This window comes from Phodopus roborovskii, unplaced genomic scaffold (assembly GCF_943737965.1).
Source record: "Phodopus roborovskii unplaced genomic scaffold, PHOROB, whole genome shotgun sequence".
NCBI lineage: Eukaryota > Metazoa > Chordata > Mammalia > Rodentia > Cricetidae > Phodopus > Phodopus roborovskii.
The window spans coordinates 2,876,568-2,903,625 of NW_026126691.1; the positions used below are offsets into that span (position 1 = coordinate 2,876,568).

Consider the following 27,058-nt stretch of genomic DNA (forward strand, 5'->3'; position numbering starts at 1 on the left):
GCTCAGGTTCACATGTAGCAGCTACTGTTTCCTTCAAAACCCAGCTCTGGCTCCCTGGCTCTCTGCCCTATGGAACCTTCCCTCTCACTAGTCTACCACTATGCTAACAAGGAGTAAATAAGTGGGACCCCCTGGGGCTTCCAGATGACCAGGGAAACACTTAACCTAGGATGAGTTCTGTGAGCATGTGGGACAGAGCTGGGCAGGTTCAGAGAGAGTTCCCTATTCTTCAGGGCACATCCCAGAGCTTTGGAGCCTGGAAGGCCCCTGAGAGCCTCCTCCCACCACCACACAAATGGGAAACTAAGGCCCATACTGACAGGACTTCCTGAAACATAGCAGAGCCAGGGCAAAGGATCATGGGCTCTGAGCTCCTTTTGGTTGTTGGATAGAGTCCTCAGCTAGCAGGGATCGAGCCAGGAAAAGTGTCTTTGTACAATCTGTCCCCACAGACAGAACCCCAGGCAGGAGGCAGACAGAAAAGGAAGGAGGTTGAAGTTGAAGGGAGAGTGGGCCAGAGGGAGGACTCAGAGCTAAAGAGCCCTGAAGTACTCATCCCTTCCCCCAGGCTGGGAAGCATCCCACTCAGCCATCCCACCCCCTCCTCGACAGTGCAAGCCATGGCAGCAACCTTCCACAGCTGGGGACAGGTGAGCAACAAGTTAGCAGGAAAGGAAGGAAGTCTCCTCCCCAGGGGCTCAAAGCCACCCCAAAATTCCCAGCACAGAACAGTGTCAGGACTGCAAAGCCTCAACCTTGGTTGCCTCACAAAGAACCAGGGTACATGGGAGGTTGGGTGTTTCCAGCCATCTCTGCTCTCCCCATTAAAGTTCTGGCCATGCCTCCCCTGTCCCCATCACTTCTTCCAGCAGTAGGAGAACCAGTGAGGCCCACTCCATCAGGCTGAGTTCCCTAGGGACAGCTGGGCCAACAGCTTCTTGATGTTAGGACAAGCCTGCCTGTCTGCCTGCCTGCCTAGTGGGCCTGGGGAGTCAGTGTTTCTAGATTGTAAGTACTGAGACCACACTGGCTTGTCAGTAAATTCATTATCCCATTACACAGGCTTGAATTATTTAGTGCTCGGGAGGCCGCCTCAGGAATGCAGCAAGCACAGCTCATGTGGGCATAGGGGGATCGATGGAGTCAGTGCCAGGGCATGGCTGGTGCCACCACGATGGGTCTGGGCCAGAAGGCAATGAAGATCTGAGCTGTGACCCTGGGTGCTCCTAGAAGTGGCATGACTACAGAGAGGTCCTCCCCTCTGAGGGCTCCAATGAGCAAGTCTCTGGGGCCCTACCTGTACCAACCCTTTCCTAGCTGTGTGACCTTCAGATTGTTGACCTCTCTGAGTCTTCAGTTTCTTCATACTTAAAATGTGACAGGTGCCGCATGCCTTTAATCCCAGCATGAAGGAGACAGAGGTAGGCAGATCTCTGTGAGTTCAAGGCCAGTGCGGTCTACAGAGCAAGTTCCAGAACAGCGAGTGCTGTTACACAGAGAAACCCTGTCTCAAAAAACGAAAAAAGAAAGTGGCTAAATGGTCCCAGTATGCACCATCCTTCCTTTCAACTTTAAACTTACAACTGCTTTTTCATAATTACAAAAAATAAAAGTTACCTCTTGAAGCAAGTATAACCATGTGGCTGCTGCCCAAGGAATAAACGTAGGAGTCTGTGGGGACGCTCAGGACGTCGTTCTGCTTCATGAACTCATGAAAAGGAAGTGGATGCTGTTTTGTCCTTCCTCTTTCCTGATTGTCTGAATATGGCTGGAGCTCACACAGCTATCTTGCCCCAAGAGAAGCCACACAATGAGGAAGGCCTTTCCTGTAGGATATGTGGTCCTCAAAAACTGTAAGTTCTGAAAGCAGAGCGCCTGGGTTCAAATATCTACTCCACCACTTATAAGCTGTACTTATAAGTTGCTTTAACTCTCTGTGCTTCAGCTTTCACATAGATAAGATGGGGATAAAGTGGCACCAGGCACACTATTGGTGTGAGGATTAAAAGGGCCAATAGGAAATCCTAAGGCGTGGCCAGGACACAGTAAGACTTGTCTAAGAATTAACTGCTACGATCCGGTTTACACACCTGGCAGGATTTCCTGTGCGGCTCTGGAATTCTACTCCAGGTGACTGTGCTCTCGGCAGCAAAGCCAGCAAAGCTCCAGTTAGGGCAAAAGAAACTTTCTCTGCAAGGGAAAAAGAAAAAGAAAGGGTCTAGCCGGCCGTGGTGACTACTCTTGCAAGCACTGGAGCATGTGCTTCAGCCAATCAGATGCCCTGTAAGAGCAAACGTGTTGATCCAGCAAAAAGGCAATGTGACTACCACTCCGTTGGCGATAGTTGTGGTGGAGTCTCCCCGAGACATGAGGGCTGTTGAAAACGCTAGGCTTTCGTTAGAGCCGTCTTAAGATGAGATGGGTGAAACGACATTCCCGCTGAGCCGCTGGGCCTCTCTGGGAGGTTTGGAGAGAATTCTGTTGTTTGTTGTAAAATCGAACCTGCTGTTTGCCACAAGGTGGCGCTGTGGCGTGTCATCCAAAAACCCTGCCGAGCACACAGTCCTGTTTGAATCCGCTTATTCGAGGGTGGAGGCAAAGGGTCCGCCTCCTTATTCAGGAAGGTATGGGGTTTGAGGTAGGCAGAATTTGGGCCCCAAGACCTCTACCATAGACGTTTCTTTTGGTAACGACCTTACCTCTTATTTAGCAAAGGAGACCTTGCAGATGAAACTGAAGGTTCTAGCCAGCTCACCTGAAAACAGGGCAATCAGAAGTCTCCACATGAGCTCCCCCCACTTCTCCACTCCCCACTCCCGAAGCCAAGAAGGAAGGCAGAGAGGTCAGACGCACTAGATGATCCCAGGTGCCATGACTGGCCTTTGAGATGTAGGACTCTCAAAGGAAAGAAGGGAGCTATGCCAACAACTCCTGAACTTGGAAGAGGTCTGCACCCGACCACAGCCAGCCTCCACAAGTCCTGACCTCACAGGGTGTCCTTCCCTTGCTGATGGAGGGCCGTGCGCTGGTATTTTTAAGCTGATAGATGTGTGGACATTCAAGATACGGCAATAGAAAACTAAGAAAGAAAAAAACATCCCACATGGCAGTCAGTGACTAAAGCGCGTTTAAAAAAAAAAAAAAATCAACTTTAAAAAAAGCCAGCAGCTAGGCAGTGGTGTCGCACACCTTTGATCCCAACAATCAGAAGGCAAGGACAGGCAGATCTTTGTGAGTTCAAGGCCAACCTGGTCTACAGAGCTAGTTCTAGGACAGCCAAGACTATACACAGAGAAAGCCTGTCTTGAAAAACCAAAAAAGAGAGAAAAACCAGAAACCAGCAAGGTGTTGGCCCTGTAATTCCAGTATTTGGAAGGCTAAAGTGTGAAGAACAGAAGATCAAGGATAACCTGGGCTATATAGAGAGAGGCCTTTTGCTTAATTTAATCTTGCTTCAGTTTGTGCTCTGGCCTGCCTAGTCCCAGCAGTGGAAGAGAGGACAAACCTATGTGATGTTAGCAGGGCTGGATGAAAGAAAAGTCGGGAGGCATCAAGCAAAAACTCAAGGATCTGTCCCATCCCTTTGTCTATGAACAACTGTGACCCAATTTGGCCAAGAATGTCCATTTATCTGCATGCTCACAGCTCCATGTCCACTGCCAAGTTCACTGTCAGAGAAGGATCAAAACCCTTGCCTCAACTTCGGCCCCAGCATTCTAAGATAAGGCCCTGCAGCAGATTGGGAGCCACACGGCTCCTTTCGTTGTGCACTGCAGTGGAAGAGACAAGAAATGAGGAGCAAAAGGGGAGGGAGGTGGGAAATTAAATGTTGCATGATCAGCAAGGTTTCAAACAATCACTCGCCAACTGAAGTGGGTGCCACGTGTATAAGTCATTCTGTTTTATAGACCATTAGGGTCTCCAGAGAGAATCTGCATAGAGACCAGTGCTTTCTGTTGAAATTAAAATGTCAGAGAAAAAGAAATAGAACAAAACAGGGAATCTGCAATTAATTACCAGGCCATAAAAATTCAATAATCAGGAGACAGAGCAGCCGCAGGCCCAGAGGTATCAGAGCCAACGTAACAGGAATGGAAGGCATTAATCTTTTCAAATTAGTTTTTTAATCTGACAGGGATATGTGGTGACATGGCTCCCTCCTCGCCTGCTCCCCCCCCCCACCTCCACCACTCCTGCCTGAAGCTAGGTTGTGGGAGGAAGGCTATGGTGTGCATTGGGGACCTGCGAGCCACTGGGACCCCCAGATATTGGGGAGAGGTCTCCAGCTAAAGCCAGGCCTCCTGTGCCTCACCCTGCCAGGTGAGGTCCTGAGATGGCAGGACTGCCTGCTCCTACTGTGTGCTTCCAGGAGATGAAGATGGTGGAATTAAGGAATTAAGCTGGACAGTGAGCTTTGAGAGGGAACCAGTTCAGGGCTTCCCTTCACTATAGAATGGGAATAATAACCACCGCTTCAAGGGCTGCTGGGGACCTGCGAGCACCAAGTAGATGATCAGCATAGCTTCCATTGTCCCTGTTTTTTACCACTGGCTGCTGAGTGGGAGTACCAGGACATCATTCAGAATGCTTGCATTTAATGCCTGCTGCGTGCTCAACCCTAAGGAACTTCCTCTCCCTCAGTCCTTACCTGGAGAACATGACTCAAACTTAGAGACTTTCAGAACCAAGCTGAAAGTGGAGTCAACAAAGAACTTTTCCTAGGGGCAGGTTCCAGGAGCAGCTGGGAGAGCTCACCACACACCTAGAGAAACACACAAGGCAGACTCTGATAGTCAAGAAGCCAATTTACCCTGATTGTGGATAGAGGCAATGCTCTCTGGCCCAGGAGCCCTGCCTTTACCTCCTGTGGCCCAGGATTCCAGCCACTCAGCTCAATTTGGCCTTCCTAGGTAGGGCCCCTCACTAATCCTGCTCTAGTTTGCTTGCCTTCGGAGGGTCTCAGGGACTGGCCAGTGTTGTTAAGAAACGGGCTTTCAGCTGATTGGGGCTAGTGCATGCCTTTAATCCCAGCAACCAGAAGCAGGCAGATCTTTGTGAGTTTGAGGCCAGCCTGGTCTACAGAGTTCCAGGACTACCAGGGCTGTTACACAAAGAAACCTGTCAGGAAAAATAATAGATAGATAGATAGATAGATAGATAGATAGATAGATAGACAGACAGACAGACAGACAGATAGATGAAACAGATTTTCAGGGCAACCACTTCAGGAACCCTGAGGATTGAAACTCTTTTTAAAGATAGCATGGATGTAGCCAGGTGGCGGTGGCGCACGCCTTAGGAAGCAGAGGCAGGAGGATCTCTGTGAGTTCGAGACCAGCCTGGTCTACAGAGCTAGTTCCAGGACAGCCTCCAAAGCCACAGAGAAATCCTGTCTCGAAAAAATACACACACACACACACACACACACACACACACACACACACACACAAAAGCATGGATAGCCTACAAGGCCTGAATGTAAGGCCTGTGCCTGTGTTTTTACTCAAAACTCTCAGGTGCTAGGTATAGTGAGAACTAGTAATGACTCCACTGTATAGAAAAGGGGATGGTAACACTGGGGTTGCCTACCAGTTGTTCCTGTCTGGTTGTCTCCAAGCCACAAACCACAACTGCCTTCCCCTTCCACCAGAGTTCAGCATACAGTAGGTATTCAATAAATGCCTAGGGAGTACTGGTGTAGTCGAATAGCCCTGCATGGGGAACTCAGCTGCCATGTGCCAAGATGCCCTCTATAGCGAATGACCATAACAGCAGCTACCACTATTGAGCACCTACTGTTTGCAAGGAAGCCTTTTGTGGTAAGACTGTAATCCCTGCTTTACAAAAAGTTAAGTCAGGGGCTGAAGAGATGGCTCAGAGGTTAAGAGCACTGACTGCTCTTCCAGAGGCCCTGAGTTCAATTCCCAGCAACCACATAACCATCTATAATGAGATTTGGTGCCCCCTTCTGAATTGCAGATATATATGTAGGCAGAACTCTACATACTTAATAAATCTTTAAAAAAATTTTAAAAAACAAAACAAAAAAAAAAAAAAGGAAAGTCGGAGAGACGACAGGCACAAAATGTCACACCCAACATCCCAGCCACTAAGGATACTTGTCTTGGAACCCACCAACTAGGCCAACTAGGCCCACCCTAGGGCTCCTGAAGCCCAGTCTCTCCAAACCAGGTCCTTGGATCCTTCAACTTGGGCACCTCTCCAAGGAAGGTCCCTCGAGTCTCTCTTCCTCTCTTGACTACACAGTCACTTGTCACTTTATCCCCGCCGCCATGCTCACGTAGCTGGGGGGTGGAGGGTGGGAGGGGCTCAGCAACAACGATAGCCAGGAGCATTTACACTGCAGACACAAGAGCCCCAGGAGCTCCACCGCCCAACGCAGTTCCACATGCGGCCACCGAGTGGCGCGCGGTTCTCTCAGTCTAACCTTGCAATGCGGCGATGTGTCACCAGATGGTGCCCGAGGCCGCAGCTCTGCGGGCAAGGCCTGGACAAGGTGGAGCTCAGTCGGCCCACTAGTCCCAGTCCCGTCCCCTCTACTCCAGCACACGTGACCACGGCCGGCGCCTGCTACCCGTACCATGGCCCAGCCACTGCCTCGGCTGTCTGTTCCCGCCGGGCTGGCCCTGGGCTCGGCCGCGCTGGGCGCCGCCTTCGCCACTGGTGTCTTGCTGGGTGAGCTGCGGCAGCCCCGGGAACGGGAGGGCGCGGTGCAGAGCCCGAGAACCCGGTCAGACCCCCAGGCCCTGATCCGACACCCTTTCCTCGGCAGGGAGATGGTGGCCTCCGTGGGGGTCCAGGAGACAACAGCGCCTGCTGCCCCCTGAGGACAGTCCCCTGTGGCAGTATCTGCTGAGCCGCTCCATGCGGGAGCATCCGGCGCTGCGGAGCCTGCGACTGGTCAGTAGGACTAGGGGACCAGAACAGGCTCCTCACTTCCCAGCGTAGTGGATCTCACGTGGCTGTGTGACCTTGGGCTGGGCAGACCACTCTGGGCTTCCGGGTTCTGAGACCTGTCCCCTCTTGGCCACATCTGCCACCGCGCCCCTGCAGGATTCAAAACCTGTGCGGGGGCGGGTGATTGGCAGGAACGATACGACCCTCTCCCCACATACAGCTGACGCTGGAGCAGCCGCAAGGGGATTCCATGATAACCTGTGAGCAGGCCCAGCTTCTGGCCAATCTGGCGCGGCTCATCAAGGCCAAGAAAGCTCTGGATCTGGGTAGGCGCGCGCAGTCAAGGTCGCTGGGAACCCGGGTCTCCGGGCCGTCTTGCACCCTGGATTGAGCCTGTGGGTGTCCCGGTCCACAGGTACTTTCACAGGCTACTCCGCCCTGGCGCTAGCACTGGCGCTTCCCGAAGCTGGCCGCGTTGTAACCTGTGATGTGGACTCGGAGTCCCCGGAGCTAGGGCGGCCCCTGTGGAAGCAGGTGAGAATCCCATGCCTGCGGCTGCGCGGGTTCGGGCTCGGGGTTGTGCCGGACTGACAGGCCTCCTTCCGCAGGCCGAAGTGGAGCAGAAGATCGACCTTCGGCTGCAGCCCGCCCTGCAGACTTTGGGTGAGCACCGGCGCGGGAGGGGCTCTGCCTGCACTATCCAACATAGGGAACCAAGCTGGAGACCCTGAACCTTGGGCAGGGGCTTCCTGCCACCAGGACCGCAGCTCAGCTGCACCTGCCCTCTGTTCCTGCAAGATGAGCTCCTGGCGGCGGGCGAGGCCGGAACCTTCGACGTAGCGGTGGTGGACGCGGACAAGGAGAACTGTGCGGCCTACTACGAACGCTGTCTACAGCTATTACGCCCCGGAGGCGTGCTCGCAGTACTCAGAGTAAGGACTAGCGAAGGCTAGACTGTCCCCCAGACCGGTTCTATCCTTTCTTGTCTCGGCCCCTCCCATCCCCAAAACCCCGCCCAGAGCAAGTAGCCCCCACCCTCCCGCCCCCACTCCCGATGGCCCCGCCCCTCCCTCCACAGGTGCTGTGGCGCGGGGAGGTGCTTCAGCCTAAGCCCAAAGACAAGGCTGCTGAGTGTGTGCGGAACTTGAATGAGCGCATTCTACGGGACGCCAGGGTCTACATCAGCCTCCTGCCCCTGGGTGATGGGCTCACCTTGGCCTTCAAGATCTAAGAACCCCAGCTAGTGACCTTAAGTTTTAAACAATAAAAGGACTAAGACACACGACCTTTTGAGCATCCATATCTGGTGTTCCCTACAAGAACACAGGTAGCTTTTCCAATAAAGCAGTCTCCCTGGCACCCAAGGCTTGTGGTCCTTACTATCTGACAGGATAGTTTAAATTGTCCCAGCTGTGGGCATTGAGTGCATTGAATAGAGTCCCAACAGCCACAGGCAGAAGCTCTTGGAGAGACCACATCTAGGGCCTGACAAAGATAGCCCTACAACAGACTGGCTGGCAGCCCACCGAATTTTCACAGGGCTGTTGCCTCCCCAACCTCACCTGTGCAATGGAAACCCTATCATTGGCCAGCAACAACTGAGAACCAACCCTCTTAGCCTACACCTGACCTATGGTTGGCTCCAATTTCTACCTGCTGCCCCCACCCAAGTCCTGAGAGAGAGTACTGAGGTTCAAGCTGTAAAGCAGACACCACAGACAATAGGCTGCATGTGAGAACTTGAGGCTTTTCCAGCATTGTCCTTTGAGGAGAAAATGGAAAGAGCCAACCTTTACTGACCAGGGCTTTCCATCTCATTATTCTCCAGCTGCTCGGGAATGATGGTAAAGTTCTTTGCACAAACGCTGCCTCAATAACTTGGGCAGAAAGGGCACTTTCTGGGACACCATGGGTTTGCCACCTATGGATTAAGGCTCTGGTGAGGTACACCTAGAAGCTGCTACAAGTGCTAGCTGCATGAGTCTGCCCAAGACCCACAGCCCCTGCCAAGGACCTGTGGTCTCCACAACCCCTGGGGCCTAGCTATGCCCTGCCCCTTCCTAAGTCACACAAACATATTCAGGTGCACACAGGAGACTTGGTCCAATCTACTTTGAAAAGTATCTTCTATACACTGGTAACCCACCTGTGTATGTGTACACTCTAGCCCACAGCACTGACAGCTGCATTCATTAGCTGAGGGTGCCTCGTCACCCAGGGGAGCTCTTGGACCTGTTGACAAGCACTGTGTTCGTGTTAACTTGATACCTTTCATAGCTTCTTCTTAGCAAGCAATGGACCCAGACTCTAATTTCAACCTGTTACCTTCCACATTGACAGGTGCCTGGGAACAGGAACCTTTCAGAGAACTAGTCTTCTGATTCACATGTCTCTCCCCCCTCCCCACTTGCCAATTCCATAGGGCGAACAGTGGGGCCAGAAGGCACTTTTGTGCCCCTTAGCCCCTACATGTTAAAGTTCTGTCATCCAATTCCCACCTAGACTAGGCTCTTCACATGCACCATTTCTACTGGGAAGTCATAAGTACTGCATTCTCCTAGCTGTCCTCCAAATCGTCCAACTGAAGAACAGTCACTTACTCCAGAAGTGTGACACTTGCCTACCTTTCTCTCATCTGTGAATGTCCCTCCCTCCTTACATATACCTCTTCCCCTCGAGATCACTGGGAATGCAGATCACCCAAGTGATGGCTAAGGGGGCTGGCCCATGTCCTAGACCTCAGCTCGGCTTTTCAGTGTCTGGGAAGAGCAATGACTTCCTGCTGGCGCCCACTTACTCAGCTGTCCGCCGCCCCTGGCACTCCATGTTCTGTAGCTGTGGCTCAGAAGGGTGTGGCATGCCTGTTTAACCATTCAGCACCCCTGCTGCATCACCCATGGGCTTAACAGTGATTCACTAGAATTTTGCACAAACTTAGAAACTTAGAAAGAGTTAAAGATGTATCCTCCGATTTTATTGTAGTCTCAAAGACCCTGTGGAATTAAGCTAAGGACACAGGATTTGGTTGCACAGATTTTGGTAAAGAGCAAATGCTCACCAGAAGAAAGTATTTACCAAGGTGAGACCCTGGCTGGCCAATCTGTAACCACACATACGTGGAGGCATTTGTTATGTACACTTGTTTTATTCATGATTTGTCATGTTCGGGATCACCAAAGTAATTCTAATGAAGGCTGAATATAACAAAAAAAAAAGTCTTTTACCTCATCTTAAAACATCCACTGATCCATCTCATTCAGTACAATAGTCAATGTTAAAAGGAACATAAAACAAACATGCACACCATGGCACGGTTTTCATAAACGTCTATTTCATCATTGGTGGGTAGCACATTTAACAGTTAAATACATTTAAATAATGTATAAGTGGCTGCATGACAGCAGCACAGATAACTAAAAAACCAGCCAACAGGAAAATGTCTAAATATTTAAAATACAGCTCTTGTTTAATCATCCTTTGATTTGATCACCTTCTGGGGGGGGGGGAAGGAGGGAGCCTGCTGGTCACATGGAAATATATTAAGGCCAAATCTTCTGATATCCGTTCCCAGAGGTTTCTTTCAACTGGATTAAGCCTCCAGTTCCAAGGCAAGCCCAAGTTTGTGGCCTCCAGCATTAAAACTCTTCCCATCTACTAGAGCAGACAGTGTAAGCTTCACACCTATAAACAAAGAAAAGCACCATAAAGACAACCACTCAGCCTGCTACCAAACTAATCCCAGCCAGCAGAAGGCACTAGATAACCGTGATACTACTAGGAATTATGGGAAATGTTCATTTGAGGCATAAAAAAGGTTAGCAGTAAGTTTAAAGTGTTCTAAACTGCAATCATAGTCACTATACTACCCAGACTAGGTGCCACCCAAAAGGCCAGATTGTAACTGAACCCTATGAGGTCTCTGAAAACAAGTAGAAAAAGCAGAAGTACCCATTAGGTAAATAATGCTAATTAGGAAGGGTGTTGAGTATGTTAGCAGTAGTGGGGCCCTTTAGTGTTCACTTTTAAGTTGTAGGTGTGGGAAGTGGGGTCCCCACTAGAAGTTGGGCTACCAGGGCTTTAGGACATTGTCAACTGTTCTGAGTGCTCCAGAACCCATTAGAAATACAGAGCTCTCCACCTCAGGCCTACTGGGTGACAATCTGCATGAAGGAGATTGTACAAATAACCCAAGTGAAGTCAGCAGTGAGGCGCAACACGCAGGTTAGCTGGTAAGGAGTGGGCTCTTCAGAGTGAGGGCGGCTGTGCTTACTCAGAGCAACCTCCTCACTACAGGGCAAGGCCGGGGTCCCTGATAAACTGTAACTTCTCAGGGAAGGAGGACCAACACCACTACAGCCTTGAAAGGTTCACAAAATAATAAACTAAAAGTACTATAGTAACTCTGAAAATACCGAAAAAAAAAAATGGAGCTAGAGTTAGTTGGCAGTGGTGGTGCACATCTTTAATCCCAGTACTTGGGAGGCAGAGGCGGGCGGATCTCTGGGAGTTCAAGGCCAGCCTGGTCTACAGAGTTCCATAAAGACACTAAAGCTACAGAGAAAACCTTGTCCACCCCCCCCAAAAAAAAAGGGGGGGGGAGAGGCTGGAGAGATACCTCTGCAATTAAGAACACTGGGTGTTCTTCTAGAGGTCCTAGGTTCAATTCCTAGCACCCACATGGTGGCTGTAGTCCCCATGGGATCCGATGCCCTCTTCAGTGTACAGATATACAAGCAGACAAAACACCCATACACTTAAATGAATCTTTTTTAAAAGGGAAGGGCTGTAAAAAAACAATCCCACTTCATCAACACTACTTACCAGGCCTCAGAGTCTGAGTATAGCCCACTCCAATTAAACTAGAGTTGTTGACCTTTGCCTAAAAAGAGAGAAAAACATTTCTGAAGGGAGACAAAGCTCTTGGGTGTTCCCCATCATGGAACTATAGATAGAGCCCAGGGCTTTATTTAACTCAGTGGGACACTAAAATTTAATATCTTTATTAAACAAACACCTAGTGCCACTTAAAAATTAGATGTTAACTCAAAATCGTAGTAACCTTTGTACATCCCTTTGGATGTATTCAAAGACTCCCTATTATCCACACAGCATAAAAACCACTCAAAGTCACCTTTGTTGAGTCTAATCTAAGCACAAAGGCTAATATGTGGCTGATGACACATACCAGATCTTTGAAAAGTGAGGAATTTATAAGTTCATGGTTTAGACCACACATCACTGCTTCCAGGGTTTGTTCTCAATTCTCCACAGCTTAACTCCTTTCTCACACTGATGAGGCTCCAGTGGGGCATGGTTTATCAATCTTATATGCCCTGACACTTTACATCACAGACTTTCGAAGGCTGACAAGAATGCCTGGGAGCAAGTATGTTAAGCTCTTCTAGTACCAATCTGCACTACCCCAGCAAACATCTTCACTAGGCCACCTAGATATTAGCAGAAGTCCAGACCTTTTACATTGTATCCTAATGTTGTACCATTCATAGGTACACAGGAAAACTTGCAGCCTGCAGGCCACAGACCAGATATGCCTGCAACTTAACCCTCAACTACAGAGCCTAGACAGGCAACTAGGCTCTGCAGTACCCTGGGAGCTACAGTATAAAGCTAACATCTTGCTGTAAACACAACAGATCTGTATTCTTATGTGTAAACATCAAAAACGCAATCAAGAAGATGAAGCGACACTGCTGCTCAGCTCGGGGCATCAATAGCTATACTTGGATGGGACGTGCTGTCATGTTTCCACAATGACTGGCAGCAGTCACTCACTGACACCTAGGTCCCAAGCCACCTCCTCATGGAGACTAGTAGCTGAAAGATATTTCTACCACTAAGTCCAATCTGCTATGGTGCCACAAGCATACATCTGAAGAGAACAGCAACATAAGAAAACAGTGTGCTGCACGGAGTGGTTAGGCATAGCCTTGTCAAAGGGAGAAGCATTCTGGGTATTTTTCACTTTACACTATGTCTGATTATAAATGTTTTTATCACAAAGCAAAGATGGCACTAAACATACCTATTTAAGATTATCAAAACTTTGTCCTTGAGGATAAAGACTACTTTATGTAAAGAAGTAACTTTCCTGGACTGTTTAACTTCCTGTCATCACTAGTACATATGGTACACAGTCCCCGACACACAGTAACAGTTGTTGATCTGCAAAAATGGAAGCCAACCCCCCTATCCCTCATAGCACGCTCTCTTCTACTTCAAGCCACTATGACTAAGGACATAAACAGGAGAAAGGGCCAAGAATCAGACAAGAGAGGCCAACCATCTCACTCTGCCCTTACAAGAGTAAGAGTAGGTCCCTAGAGTAAGATGTTCTGCTCACCTAAACAGGATTTAAAAAAAAAAAAAAAAAAAAAAAAAAAAAAAAAAATCAAGATACTAAGTCCAGTCCTTAGCTCTATTCCCCATCTCCCCCCACCCCCAAAAAACCACAGCTATTACATCCTTTCTCTTGCCAAATACCAGTCTCTTCACCTGTAAAATTGGTTAGACCAGTGACCTCTCAGACCAACTCAGAAGATATTTCATAAACCATAAAAGATAAAAAAAAAAAAAAAAAATCAAAGAAAGTACTATTTGTTCCCCAACACAAGTACAAACTACCCAGGACTCCAAACATGGGTTACCTGAAGCTTAGGCAGTCTTGGGGGGATCAGGGATATTAGCATTCTAATTCAGCAGCTCTCAAAGTGAAGTGAACCTGTGATTATCTGAGTTACTACTTTTCTACTGCTGTGACGAGACACCACTAACAAGGTGACTTATAAAAGAGAGCATTTAATCTAGGACCCCTGCTTTCAGAGGGCCAGTCCATGACCGTCACGGTGGGAAACTCGGCAACAGGCAGATGGGCACAGTACTGAGCTTACATCTGAACCACACGGACAAGCAGACAGAGCTAACTGGAAATGACTGGGCTTTTGAAACCTCAAAACCTGTCAAGTGACACACTTCCTCCAACAAGGCCACACTTCCTAATCTGTCCCACCAAGTGGGGACCAAACATTCAAATATATTAGCATAGATCAGGGCCATTCTCATTGAAACCACCAGTAATCTAATTTGAAAGTCAAACCTATATCACAATTTCCATAGAGAAAGCAGCATTCCAATTCTAATCCCAGTACATGTATAAACATGGACTGTGTGAATCTTTCCACACCATCCAATACACCCAAAGTGTAAGTAGTTCCCACGACTAGAAAGCCCATTCTAAGCTGAAGAAATACTCACAGAAATGGAAGCTGTAGGATCCAACTGGTATTTAGCTGCAATGCCAAAACGAGTGCAGTTGGTACCTGATGTCCAAGCAAGGTTTACTGAAGTGTCAAAATCTTCACATACTTTCTGATAAATTGATCCTCCAAATTCTGTCCCATTGTTGCTATAAGATATTTTGAATTAGAATCTAGAATAGACAATGTAACCACTTCTAAGACACAGGGTACTGTAGCATTACATGTTATATAAGCCACTACCAGACTGAGCAAGCAGAACAGTGGTAGAATGCTTGTCTCCTATACAAGAGCTGGTCTTCAAAGTTCTATTGAAAATTTCAAAGTTCTTTTTATTTTATGTACATTGGTGTTCTGCCTGCATATATGCCTATGTAAGGGTATCAGATCCGCTGGACTGGAGTTACAGAAAATTAGTTGCCATGAGGGTTCTGAGAATCAAACCCAGGTCCTCACAGCCAGTGCTCTTAACTGATGAGCCACCTCTCCAGCCCAGTCTCATGTTGTTAAAGTCAGGGTCTCTCTATGTATTCCTGGCTATCCTGAAACTCACTATGTAGACTAGACCAGGCTGGCTTCAAACTCAGAGATCCTTCGGCTTCTGTCTCCTGAATGCTGGGATTAAGTTGTATAACACACACAATAAGCAGAGGTGATAGAATGCTGCCTGTCCAGGATGAATCCCTGAATCCAACACCCTACAGCACCCCACACATACACATGCACACATAAGAAAATGTACACCAAAACATAAATGTTATATACCAAGGTAGTGAGTTTTAGGTAAGGCATGGCTATTTTGAGATTACACTGTGATTATCACTGTCACTGTAACTGGTTTAATAAAAAGCTAAACAGCCAAAAGCTAGGCAGAAGGTATGAGAGACTTCCAGACAGAACTCTGGAAAAAAGGGGGAGTCACCAGCCAGAGGCAGAGGAAGGAAGCAGGACATGCAGGAGAGGTATATGCCAGGAGACAATGGCAACAAGTAGATGAATAGAAATGGGTTAATTGAAGTTACAAGAGCTAGTTAGAAACAAGCCTAGGCTAAGGCCAAGCTTTCATAATTAATGAGTCTCTGTACATTATTTACATTATTTGAGAGCTGGCTGGTAGAACAGACAGACTTGTAACATGGGGTTTAAAGGAGACTTAAAAAAAAAAAAAAACTGACTCTAGGACCAGAGAGAGATGGCTTATTAAGGCCCTTGCCACCAAGCCTGAGGACCTGAGTTCAATCCCCAAGACAGTTTTCCACAGTCAACCTCCACATGTGCCATAACATAACAAGATAAATAAGATTATGTGTCTAGCTAGTAGGATTATGGGAAATGGTTCTCTCATGTTTCTGTTATTTACCAATATACTGTTTTGCCATGGAAAAACAGTTAAGTCCTTTACTATGTAACCTAACTTGAGTTGGGTTTAAAAAAAAAAAATGGCATACACTTTTTTTTTAAAGGCACTCACAATGTAGAACTCACTATGGAAACTAAAATGACCTCACCTCTACCTCCCAATGCAGGATTAAAGGTAAGATACACCACATGACTGGATTTGGTAAAATAATCCTATCAAACCAGGACCCCACACATGCCTGGTTATCATGTCACAGAAAGCACTCGTCTAACCCTGTTCCTTCAACCCCTGATGATATGAACATGCTCTCTCAGTGTCTATACCATGCTTCTGAGGAGCACCTAGAATGAACTACCCTATGTCAGATAACCTTTAAATTAAAAATAGATCAAAGAAATGACATCACACACCACCCTGAAAACCTATAGAGAAATACTTACACATTAGTATGTAGCTGGAAGTCCCCAGTCCTGTAGCCCACTGCAAAGTTACTCCTAGTCAGCTTTGACTTGGCACTGTCAAAGGTCATCTGGTATCCAGCAAGCCAGCCCTCGTAACCAAAGACAGCTGAGCCATGGATGGCAGGTCCAGCAAAATCAAAGTCAACATCACAGCCAAGGTTTATACACTCCCTCTTGTAAGCAGACTTGATTTTACCACTTTTCTTTCTGAAAAAAAAGAAGAGACTGAGTTGAAACTGATACCAGTGATGAAGATTTATATACCTAACTACATGGTGGGAATGAGATAGATTTAAACAAACCACAGCATGACAATTTTAGGATTAAAAACAACCAAAAAAGTTAAAGAAAACAAACCCACATGGGGTGACAAAACTGTCCCATCATAGGAAAAGTGCTTTGTACAACTAACAGTCCCAAAAGCTAGGAAGCAATTAGCACTGCCACAATGAAGAGGCCAATTTCTGAGGCAAGTCATTGGTGGCAGAGAGAGCAGTGTTCAGAATAGGGTAGTGGTCGCTGCAGCAGTGTTCAGATTGGGTAGTGGCTTCTGTCGTCAACTGCTAAAACCTGCAGTCACCTGCTGAAAGGGGGCTGCTTCTCTTCTGAGCAGACAAGCTGCTTCAGGTTCAGCCCTGTAAAAAATGTAAATGCTTACCCTGTGTTTGGCGAAAAGGTAGTATCAAATGTCAGCTTCAAACCTTGGCATATCTATTTTAGGAGAAAAAAGAGCTTATGAGATTTATGTTCCACTTTATTTCCTTTTTGAAATACAAAATGATACAAAAGCAAGTCTATGAAACACTACCTGATCTTCAATTGCAATCTCTGTCCCCAGAGTGTTATCGGTGTTCCACTTCTCTGTGAAAGTCAGACCATACTCACACCATTTATATTTGGTCTCCAAGGTCCCACTAACTTTACCAGTGTCCGTATTAGATAAACCAGATGTTGAAAATTCCTAAGAAGACAATAAACAACTACATGAATTGTCTGCTAAGCCTGGAAGAATTCACTGCCTAACTTACCTGTCACTTCTAACTTTATACTGTGCTACTTCCTAAGCACACCCAACAGTGACAAATTAGCCCAACTGACTGATCACACTACAATGCCATCTTACATTTCTAACTCATCAATAAAGATTAAGTATACAGGGCTGGTGAGATGGCTCACCAGGTATAAAGGCTTACTGCCAAGCCTGATGACCTAACTTCCTCTAAAACCCACATGGTAGGAAGAAGTGATTCTCGCAAGTTGTCCTCTAACCTCCACATGCACACCTTGACACGTGTCCCTGTACATACACATAACCCACACAAAAAATTTAAGTAAAATTTGGGCTCAACAATCCCAATGTTCTTTTTTCTTTTTAAAGAATTTTTAAAATTTGCATATGTATGGAAATATTAAGGTGCAGAGAGGCCTTGAAGGGCCAGAGTCATCTCACTTCCCTGAAGCTGAAGTTACAGGTGGTTGTGAGTCATCATGTGGGTGTTTAGGGCCCTCTGCAGATTTCATGCCCTTCCAAACAACTTACATACATATCTTCTTTTTGCTGTTTGTTGTTTGTCTCAGTATGCGGCCCTGGCTATCCTGGAATTCACTTTGTAGGTCAGGCCAGCCTGATCTACCTTCCTTTGCCTCCCTAGTGCTGGGAATTAAAGGTGTGCACCACCACACCTCACCCAACTCACCATATTTTCATAGGAGTTAAGAACACTTGTTGCTCTTGCAGAGGACCCAGGTTTGATTCCTAGCAGCTAACAGCCTGTAACTAAAGTCCAGAGTATCCACCACCCTCTTCTGGCCTCTGTGAGTAATGTACACACATGGACACACATGCAAGCAAAAAACAACCATACACATAAAATAAAAAGGTATTTCAGCCTAGTGGTGGTGGCACACGCCTTTAATCCCAGCACTCTGGAGGCAGAAGCAGGTGGATCTCAGTGAATTTGAGTCCAGCCTGGTCTACAGAGCGAGTTCCAGGACAGCCTCCAAAGCAATACAGAGACCTAGTCTCAAAAAAAAAAAAAAAAAAAAAAAAAAAAATTCTTTAAAAGTCGAGTGGGAGCTGGGCAGTGGTAGGGCACACATTTATTATCAGCATTGGGGAGGCAGAAGCTGGCAGATCTCTAAGAGTTAATGGCCAGCCTGCAAAGCTACAGAGAAACCCTGTCTCAAAAAAAAAAAAAAAAAAAAAACAAAACAAAACAAAAAAAGTGGAGTGGGGGAGCTTCTTGGTTTTTATCATACGTAATATAAATTATGTGTGTCATCAGCAGCAAAAAATAATACAGAAATAATTTGAAGTACTACAGAAAGCTTAGCTTTGAACTGGAAAAACAGTGAGTAAACACGCTTGCTGCTCTTGCAGAGGACGCAAATTTGGTTCCCAGCATTCACATGTCAAGTCACAACCATCTGTATGTAACTCCAGTTCCAGGAAAACTGACACCACAGGTACCAGGCACACAGAAACATACAGCCAAACACTCACACATGTAAAATAAAAACATCTTTAATTAAAAATAAATCCTTAAAAAGTTTTAATGACAGGTTTGTATAGAACATCTGCCAGTCCCTTGTGGCATACATACCAGGCAAAAAGAGAACACAGAGCAAGGCTGTATATTAGAGATGACCAAAATATCTGTCTTCATGAAGCAATGCATGTGTGTGAGATGTCCCAAGATGAAATGTAACTTTCCAGCAGCCTGCCAGAGTTCTGACTCAGGGTTTCTGTATCAGTCTCTACAATCTAGTCACTGGAAAGCCATGTCTAATGATTGGTCTAAATTTTAAGTTTATCAAAAATTATGATACCTGCAGAGTTAAGAAATTAAGAAACTGCCACGCTCTGCCTCCTACCACCCATCAGTCCCTGAGATCAAAGGCCAGTCTAATGAATGTCAATGAATGCTCAAGAAACAAGGTCAATATCAGCCTGTAAGCCAAACTGGAACAGATGAAACCAACAATAAAGCCATTTACTCTATCACTATGAACTTCTACATTTTGGGGTAGTCTGAACATCTCTGCAATTCAAGAAAGGTGGTGCACGCCTTTAATCCCAGTACTAGGGAGGCAGAGGCAGGCAGATCTATCTGTGAGTTCGAGGCCACTAGGGCTATCACACAGATAAACCCTGTCTCCAAAAAACAAAAGAGGATTTTTGGCTTATAAATCTATAAAAGCTAGTGCTTGATATAATTCTGTGATTTTTCTCAGCTTAAAAGTTTGTCTTTGTAACTAGAAGAGGGTGTTTTGTTTGTTTTGCACACTGGACCTCATACTCAGCCCTTACCACTAAGTTACATTCCCAGTCTAAAAGTACGCTAAGCTTTTTAAAAGACAAGAATGGTGTATTTATTTTAGGGTAACATAAATGAACAAACACATTTAAAACCTAGTAGGCTGAAAATAAAGATTTGTAGTAGAAATGCAAGGCCCTGTTTTCAATCTCCAGTAACAGTGGAAAATATTAACAATCAGCTAACTAATATTCTATAACCTCTTAACCCAACCAAGTCAACCACTCAACCATCACCAAATATTTAGACTTCTTTGCAAACCAAGGAAACCACAAGACAGAACAACATAAAACCCAATAAATGCAACAGGTCTGAGCATTAAGAATGCCACCAGGAACAGCTTTAATACGTTATATTCAGAACAGCATGCATGTATCACAGTGCCCAATAATCACAGTTTAGTATGTACACAATATAACCATCTCCAAATCTCGAAACAAAAATTTTTAGAGAAAGAAAAAAGCATATAATATTTTACTTTATCCGTTGTTTTAACAGCTGAGGAGGATCAACACATAAGTAACATTCAGGTCAGGACAGAGGTATGTAGACATCTCCATGGATGACTGTTAGAATATAGCCGTTATACTAAATGAGCAGTGTGGTCAAATAAACAAGTTACTATTAAGCCCAGAACTCTGACAGGTATTAGGAGAAAGGGTTTTAAGAGCCTGGGTTACAAGCTTCTAGCCTTCAAACTTGTAATCTACCTGAGTAAATAGCCCCAAATAACCAATGTCTTTCCCCACTTCTTTGTGCAAGCATAGTAACATACATACACATACATGTGTGTACATGTGTGTATACAAACATAACAAAACTACATGAAAATCAGAAATCATATCCAAAGCCAATAAATCAGATTACATGCAAATCACTCAAAAAAAAAAAAAATAACTTCTGCCTCCTTAAGGCAAAATAGTTGTAGATGTTTATAGGCTAAGAAATTAGGGGCTGGAGAGATGGCTCAGAGGTTAAGAGCATTGACTGCTCTTCCAGGACCCTGGTTCAAGTCCCAGCAAACACATGGTGGCTCACAACCATAATGAGATCCAATGCCCTTTTCTGGCATGTACGCATACATGAAGCCAGAACATTGTACACATTAAATAAATTAATCTTAAACAAAAAATTATAAGATTCATGAGAACTTATTATAGTCACTTACCACACCACTGCATGACTTTGTTTTCACATCCAGCTTTACCAACCCAAAGCCTTCAAAAGATGGAGAGCAAAGACATGACTATTGCAGATACATACACATTATTCACATTACATTTAAAATAATCCCAGTGTCCACAGTAACAAAAAGGTACTGATGCACAGCACCTGAAGGACACTTAAAAAGCAGTCTGCCACCCAGAATGCAGGCAGGTGACTGGCTCTATTTCCTGACACACTATTTTCAAGCCATTTTTTTTTTTTTAAATGTTACAGACAAGTAAAATCTCCAATGCCTTTAATCCTAGTTTTTGGGAGGGAGAGAATTTGAGGCCAGCCTGATCTACAGAGCCAAATTCCAGGACAGGCTCCAAAGCTACACAGAGAAACCCTGTCTGGGGTGGGGAGGAGGGGCAAATCACTTCCTCAGAATAGCCTATTGTTTATGGCCACACATTAAGAACATTCTTCCCAAAGGAGTGGGAGAAGGGGTATGTGCAACACAACTTTTAAGAAACTCAAAATCACTCGAAAAGTCCACAATCCCTTAAGGTTTCAGTCCCACCAGTAGCCACAAACACAAAATTAAAACAATAATTCAGGGCAGGTCTACTCAACCAAAGTCTGCACTGTCACCTCACCAAAGAAAATAAAAGTACAAGCCTCTTGCAGGGTGATGGTGGTGCATACCTTTGATCCCAGCACTGGGGGGACAGAGGCAGGCAGATCTCAAGTGAGTTCGAGGCCAGCCTGGTCTACAGAGTGAGTTCCAGGACAGCCAGGGCTGTTTCACAGAGAAAACCTGGGGGTGGGGGTGGGGTGGGGGGGGGAAACAGAACCAAAAAGTACAAGCTTTTCCCTTAAAAGGATAAACTCAAACTTCAACCTGAACAGAAGATGGGGTACAACAGTGGAGCAATCTAACATAAAATGTGTCTGGCAGAAGCATTAAACCAGCAGGATATTCAGTCTGGAAAAGGAAGTCAATTTCCTGAAGGGATGCAAGCACACATTTTCTCTTTTAAACTAAAATTAAAAGAAAAGTCCTTACCAAATCCTTTGTTGAAAATATCTCTGGCAGCTTTGCCAAGGTCAGCATAGGATGGAGGGATACACATTGCTAGTAAAAAGAAACATTCTATAGTTAACATGACTGTACTATGACCTACTGCTAATATTTACATTCAAGAAGACCAATGAGAATTACACAACTTTACTCTAAATAGCCATCTGTAACGATAGTTTACTTCTAAATAGCTATGTAGAAATATAAAACTGCATAGTTCCCCAGTTTGTTTTTATAGGGTAGGGGCAAATCTATCTAATTCCTAAACTTAATGTCTACAGCCTCACAACACTAACTAGTACAAGTGTACACACATTTGCCAAAATTCAAGTGGACTAATTTAAGACAAAAACCCAAAATTTTGGATTAGGCATTTTCCTCTAGCAACGCACCTAGTGTATATTCCAAGAACAAAACCAACACTCATACGGAAACTAAACACTCTGAGAACTGACATCTTGAGACATAGGGGAAAGAAATCCAACCACCTATGCTTTGATCAAGTGTTTACAGCAACTAAATATCAAATGGTACTTTAAACTCATTAATACGACTCCCAAGTACTCCGCCAATGCAGTGAAGCTTAAGGGCAAGGAATCTGAGCTCCCGCAGCGGCTCATTCATTCTAAAGAGCACATCCACGCCCTTAGGAACACGTGTAATGACCTTGCAGTGCACTCCATCTCTACAGGCATCGGGAGAACTACTTCCTCTTACAAAGTGGCTGATCTAATTCTCCAAGGTGGAATTCAACAACTAGTAGTTTTTGTTTTGCTTTCGAATTTGTAAATGACACATCCAAAAGCAGAGGGTGGGTACGGACGTCCAAGGACCAACGCCCCCGGCGCGAGGCCCCTCTCTGCAACCCAACAGCCCAACCATACCCGTAAGCAGAGGCGGCAGTACGCTTTAGTGGCCGCGCAAAGTAGGGAGACTTTTCAAGTCCTTGCAGGCATATGGATCGCGGCAGGACCAGCTATGGTTTTCCAAAGAGGGACACAGCAGCCCCACCACAGACACGTCTACTGATCTACTTACGCCGTGGGCATGTCCGTACACAACAGTCTTCCATGGCGAAGCCGCGGGAGAAAGGAGATCTGTAAAGGGACAAGAAGTGCGCTCAGGGGACAGTCAAAGGGCCCAAAAGGGATCTCGGACAGAAGGGCGAGGGGCCGGGACCGCTGCGGCCATCTTAGGGGAGCAGAGCCGCCCCGAGTCCGCTGTGGATGCCGAACGGGCCTAGGCCCGGGTTCCGCAAGAGGCGAGCGACGTAGTACCTGCGGGTGTCCCGAGGGGCGTTGCCGCCGCCGCTCCGCTCGCAGCTGAGGCCGCTCGGCTACCTGGAGATTGCGCTGCAGCCACCGCGGCTGGAGGGCGAAGTGAAGGAGACACCGTTGCGCCCCGCCGCAAGCCTGGCCTCCCCCAGCCAGGACCCCGCCGCGGCCGCCCGGGCTGTCCGCTGCGCCTGTCCTTGCCGCGCCGCCCGCTACCCACTCCCACCTACTCCGGAGTGGCCACGCGGGTCGAGGGCAAGGTGAACCCCCGGGGTGAGCTGTCTCGGACCGTCCGGCGGGGACGGGCGAGAAGGAGCTGGCAGGCCACGGGTCAGGCAGTGTAAGGGGCAGCCCAAGAAGCGAGGGCCGGGGAACGGCGAAGGCGGCGCAACGGCACCCGCGCGGTCAGGATGGGAGAGGCCACGCGCGTCACGACGGGCGGGGTGATGCAGCCCGCAGGGTCACGTGCACCCCCTCCACCTCCGGGCTGAGTGTCCCTGCAGGGAAACGTGCTGGCAGTCACTGCCTCTACCCGGACTTAAGGACCCGGGAGGTAGAAGTGAGGTTCGCTGCGCCATCTGCAGCCTCATGCCCTTCTTACATTGGTTCACCGCTCACTGCAGTGTCATCCTCTGGTGGGGCTGGGCTCCAGAGGAACAAACTTGAGCCACTTTCAGTGGGCTCTGCTGTGAAGGCCTCAGGGTTGTGCTCCTAAAGACTCCTTCCCACTCGTGGATGGCTTCACACACGTGCAGAAGCCATGCTCCTGTAGGGAGGTAAGCGTCCCTGGTTGAGAGGCCCCGAGAGACAGGCGAAGAACTGTAGGGTTCATGTTAACCAATCATTAGAATGCTGCTCTCAAACTCTGCAAGAATGAGGAAGCAGCCCTTCCTGTTCTTGGGAAGTAGCGAGATTGCCGCCAGTGTGAGGCTAAGCTACGGCATGAAGCAAATAGGGGGAAAATGTGCAAGCTAATAAAGATAGAATCAGGGCCTTGTGGCTAAGAACTCTTGCTGTGCAAGTAAGAGGACCTGAGCTCGGATCCCCAGCCCCCACATTAAAAGCCAGTAGTAGCCCCAGAAAGAGAAGCAAGAAGGTCACTGGGATTCTTTGCCCACCTGGCCAGCAAACAGCATGCTCTGAATTCAGTAACAGATTCTGGCTCAAGGGAATAAGGTGAAGAGCAATAAAGACTATCCGAAATTCTCTGGTCTCGGGCATAAGAGTGAATACCTGTACACACACACCACCTATACAGAAGAGTAGAAAAGGCTTCAACACAAGTGGTAATTTAGCCCGTGAACCTCAGTTTCCTCATCTCTAAGATGATGTTTAATAATGTTTAATAGCCATACAGTTGGACTGAGAGCAAAGACTCCAAACACATAACATTCTCACAACCCACTTATCTCTGAATTCTTCCTCTACTCAAGTATTGTTAAGTTTGCAATCTCCTCCTAACTGGGAAAAGATGGATGGCCTTCCCCAATCCAGAACCAAGTTTGCTAGCAAACTTGCCTGGTCATGGCCCAGGCTGTGTTGTAAAAAGTTAAATGGGAAGAGTCTTTGTGTCTAAGCAATCAGGCTCCAGTACGAGATTCATTCCTTCATTCAAGCTCAGACAGGTTGGTCTGCAATGGAACTGACCAAAAGGATATATCCTGCCCTAGCTGTTTGATACCTTTCAAGGCTCATGGTAGAGCTTGGCCTCCCCATTCCAATTGTCTCACAATACCACCTGCCAAAAAAAAAAAAAAAAAAAAAAAAAAAAAGTCAGCTAAATTAGTTACCTCAATTATCTAAAGCTGGACTTACTCATGTAATGAATTGACGTGTAGCTATTTTTGATCTCCAAAGACATCATTTTCTCTGACACAAGTCTAAGGCTTTACTCTGTAAATGTACAGTATTAATGCTTAATAGCCACTGGAGACAAACATGTGCCTCAGCAAAAAAAATTGCAGGGGTGGAAAAGATGGTGATTCCTTCCCAATATTAAAGACACAGCTGACATTCCTATATAAAAAGACAGGTTAGCAAGAAAAATATATAACTCATTTAATCACGGCTTTATATGACACACAATCCACCAAACTTAAGAGCTTAAACACCCAAGATATATTATTGATTCTTTTTTTTTTTTTTTTAGATTATTGATTTTTAAGCTTAGGTTGAATGAAGGATAGGCATATAGAAATATATGTGAACAAAAAGAGTATAATCTAACAGAATGAGTAGGTATCCTAAAAGGCCTGTCCATGTGTCCCCTCCCCCAACTATGGAAAAGGACCCTTTCTAAAAAGGAAGGGCTTGGTTTTGTCAGTATATTGCTGGGAATTGAACTAATATTTATACCAGCACTTTACCACTGAGCTATATCCCCACCCCCTCTTAACTCTACAAAACCAGGGTCTCACTAAGTTGCCCAGGCAAGCCTTCAGCTTGCCATCTTCCTGCTTCAGCCTCCCACATAGCTAAAATTATAGGACTGCACCACCAGGCCCGCTAGCATGGAGGTCTTGAACTGGGAAAAATAGCTGAATAAAGTCCTTACTGTATAAATGTTAGTATCAAGACTTCAGATCACTAGAACCCACATAAAAGATGGGCAGTCCACCCATAACCCTAGTGCTCAGGAGGCAGACATGGGATCCCTAGGGCAAGATTAAATTGGCAAGTTCTGGATTTAGCAAGAGACTCTGGTTCAGTAATTAGAGAGCCATCAATGAAGAAATGTGCATGTGCACACATTTGCACATGCACCCACATGCAAAATGTATATATATCTGCCATGTCCAGTGCAGCTTTGGTCCAGGAACCCTGGCTAGGGGCAGTGAGAGAATAAAGAAAGGACCCACATACAGTGACACTGAGGGCCAGGTGGGTTTCTCAAATTGCTCCACTGCAACCTGGAATCTCAGCATGTTTATTAGGCAGAGCATAGGGGCAGGAGCTAGCCGGTCTTGGTAGACAGCCGTTTCAAGATATAGACATCTGGGAGGAGGAAGGTGCAGTTGCTAGTTTTTACACTGATCAGCCTTCCATAACCATTCATACCTCCTGAGGGAAACTTTGCCATTCCTCTTCAGCTTGATCCACATGGGTAACAGCTTTGCCAATTGTCCCAGGGAGTTGAGGACTTAGAGAAAGGAAGGGAGAAAGGGAAAGAAGGAGGACACAGAGAAAACCAAAGGGCATGAGGCTCACTGTGAGTCACTTGTGGAGTGTGGGCTGCCCTGCTACATGCCACACGACAGTGGGACTGGCACATTTTGTTGACAGGGATGCTGGAGTCACTTGGGTTAGGGTTAGGGTTAGGGTTGGGTTTTTTGTTTGTTTGTTTGTTTGTTTTTTCTTATTTTACATATAGATCCTAGTTCCCTCTCCCATCCTCCCAAGAGCCCCCCAGGTCCCATCCCCCCATCCACTCCCCAGGGAGGGTGAGGCTTTCCAGGAAGGATCATCAAAATCTGTCAAATCATTTGGGGTAGGGCCTAGGCCCTCCTTCTTGTCTCTAGGCTAAGGGAGTATCCCTCCATGGGGAATGTGCTCCCAAAGTCCTTTCTTGCACCAGGGATAAATCCTGGTTCCAAATATGGTATGTACTCACTCATGTATGGATTTTAGACATAGAACAGAGGATCACCAGCCTACAATTCACACCACCAGAGAAGCTAGGAAACATGGAGGACCCTAAGAGAGAGACATGTATGGGAAAGGAACAAGATCCCCTGAGCAAATGGGGGGGGGGGTCAGTGAGGGGAGACAGGAGAAAGAGAAGGGGAAAAGGGGAGGGGAGAGGAGAACATGAGGGACCAGGAAGATTGGGGGGGGGGGAGAAGAATAGAGGAGAACAAGAAAAGAGATACCATAATAAAAGGGGCCATTATAGGTTTAAAGAGAAATCTGTCACTAGGGAAATGTCCAGAGACCTATGAGGCAGCAGCTCTTAACCACCAGGAAGACTGCTGCACATTCCAAGCCTTTCCCACTGAGGGAGACTGATAGAAAACAAACAAAAATTCAACTGCTTTAGGCCTGCCATGGATTTTGTCCACTGATATAGCTGCCTTCCTAAAAGCCTGAACCTCCACAGAAGCTAAATAGGGGATCAGGACCTGGCTTCATAGGGTCACTGCTGAGACTGTCTTATGACTTGCACCCCACGCCTTTCTGTATCGCCTGTGTGGCTGCCCTGTGCCTCTAGAGTTGGTGTGGGAGGCA

At 46.7% G+C, this 27,058-nt stretch overlaps 2 protein-coding genes across 3 annotated transcripts; one reads left to right on the plus strand and one right to left on the minus strand.

Moving 5' to 3' along the window:
• Positions 1-6,531: 6,531 nt before the first annotated feature.
• Positions 6,532-8,203, plus strand: Comtd1 (catechol-O-methyltransferase domain containing 1). Of its 2 annotated transcripts, none has more exons than XM_051174748.1 (7): positions 6,532-6,696; positions 6,794-6,921; positions 7,139-7,244; positions 7,334-7,452; positions 7,527-7,581; positions 7,678-7,850; positions 7,997-8,203. In XM_051174748.1, exons 1-7 carry the CDS (start codon positions 6,603-6,605, stop codon positions 8,147-8,149), a joined length of 828 nt encoding a protein of 275 aa, XP_051030705.1. In that variant the 5' UTR covers positions 6,532-6,602; the 3' UTR covers positions 8,150-8,203. The 2 variants fall into 2 exon arrangements, with proteins under 2 accessions (XP_051030705.1, XP_051030706.1); XM_051174749.1 differs by having other exon boundaries at positions 7,717-7,850.
• A 1,667-nt stretch (positions 8,204-9,870) lies between these two features.
• Vdac2 (voltage dependent anion channel 2) lies at positions 9,871-23,214 on the minus strand. Its single transcript, XM_051174798.1, has 10 exons — positions 22,838-23,214; positions 22,599-22,657; positions 21,546-21,614; positions 20,499-20,548; positions 16,822-16,974; positions 16,672-16,724; positions 15,993-16,220; positions 14,191-14,341; positions 11,740-11,797; positions 9,871-10,599 (listed from the first exon to the last, which is right to left on the minus strand). The coding sequence occupies exons 2-10, from the start codon at positions 22,630-22,632 to the stop codon at positions 10,508-10,510; spliced, it is 888 nt and encodes a 295-aa protein (XP_051030755.1). The 5' UTR covers positions 22,633-22,657; positions 22,838-23,214; the 3' UTR covers positions 9,871-10,507.
• Positions 23,215-27,058: the final 3,844 nt, after the last annotated feature.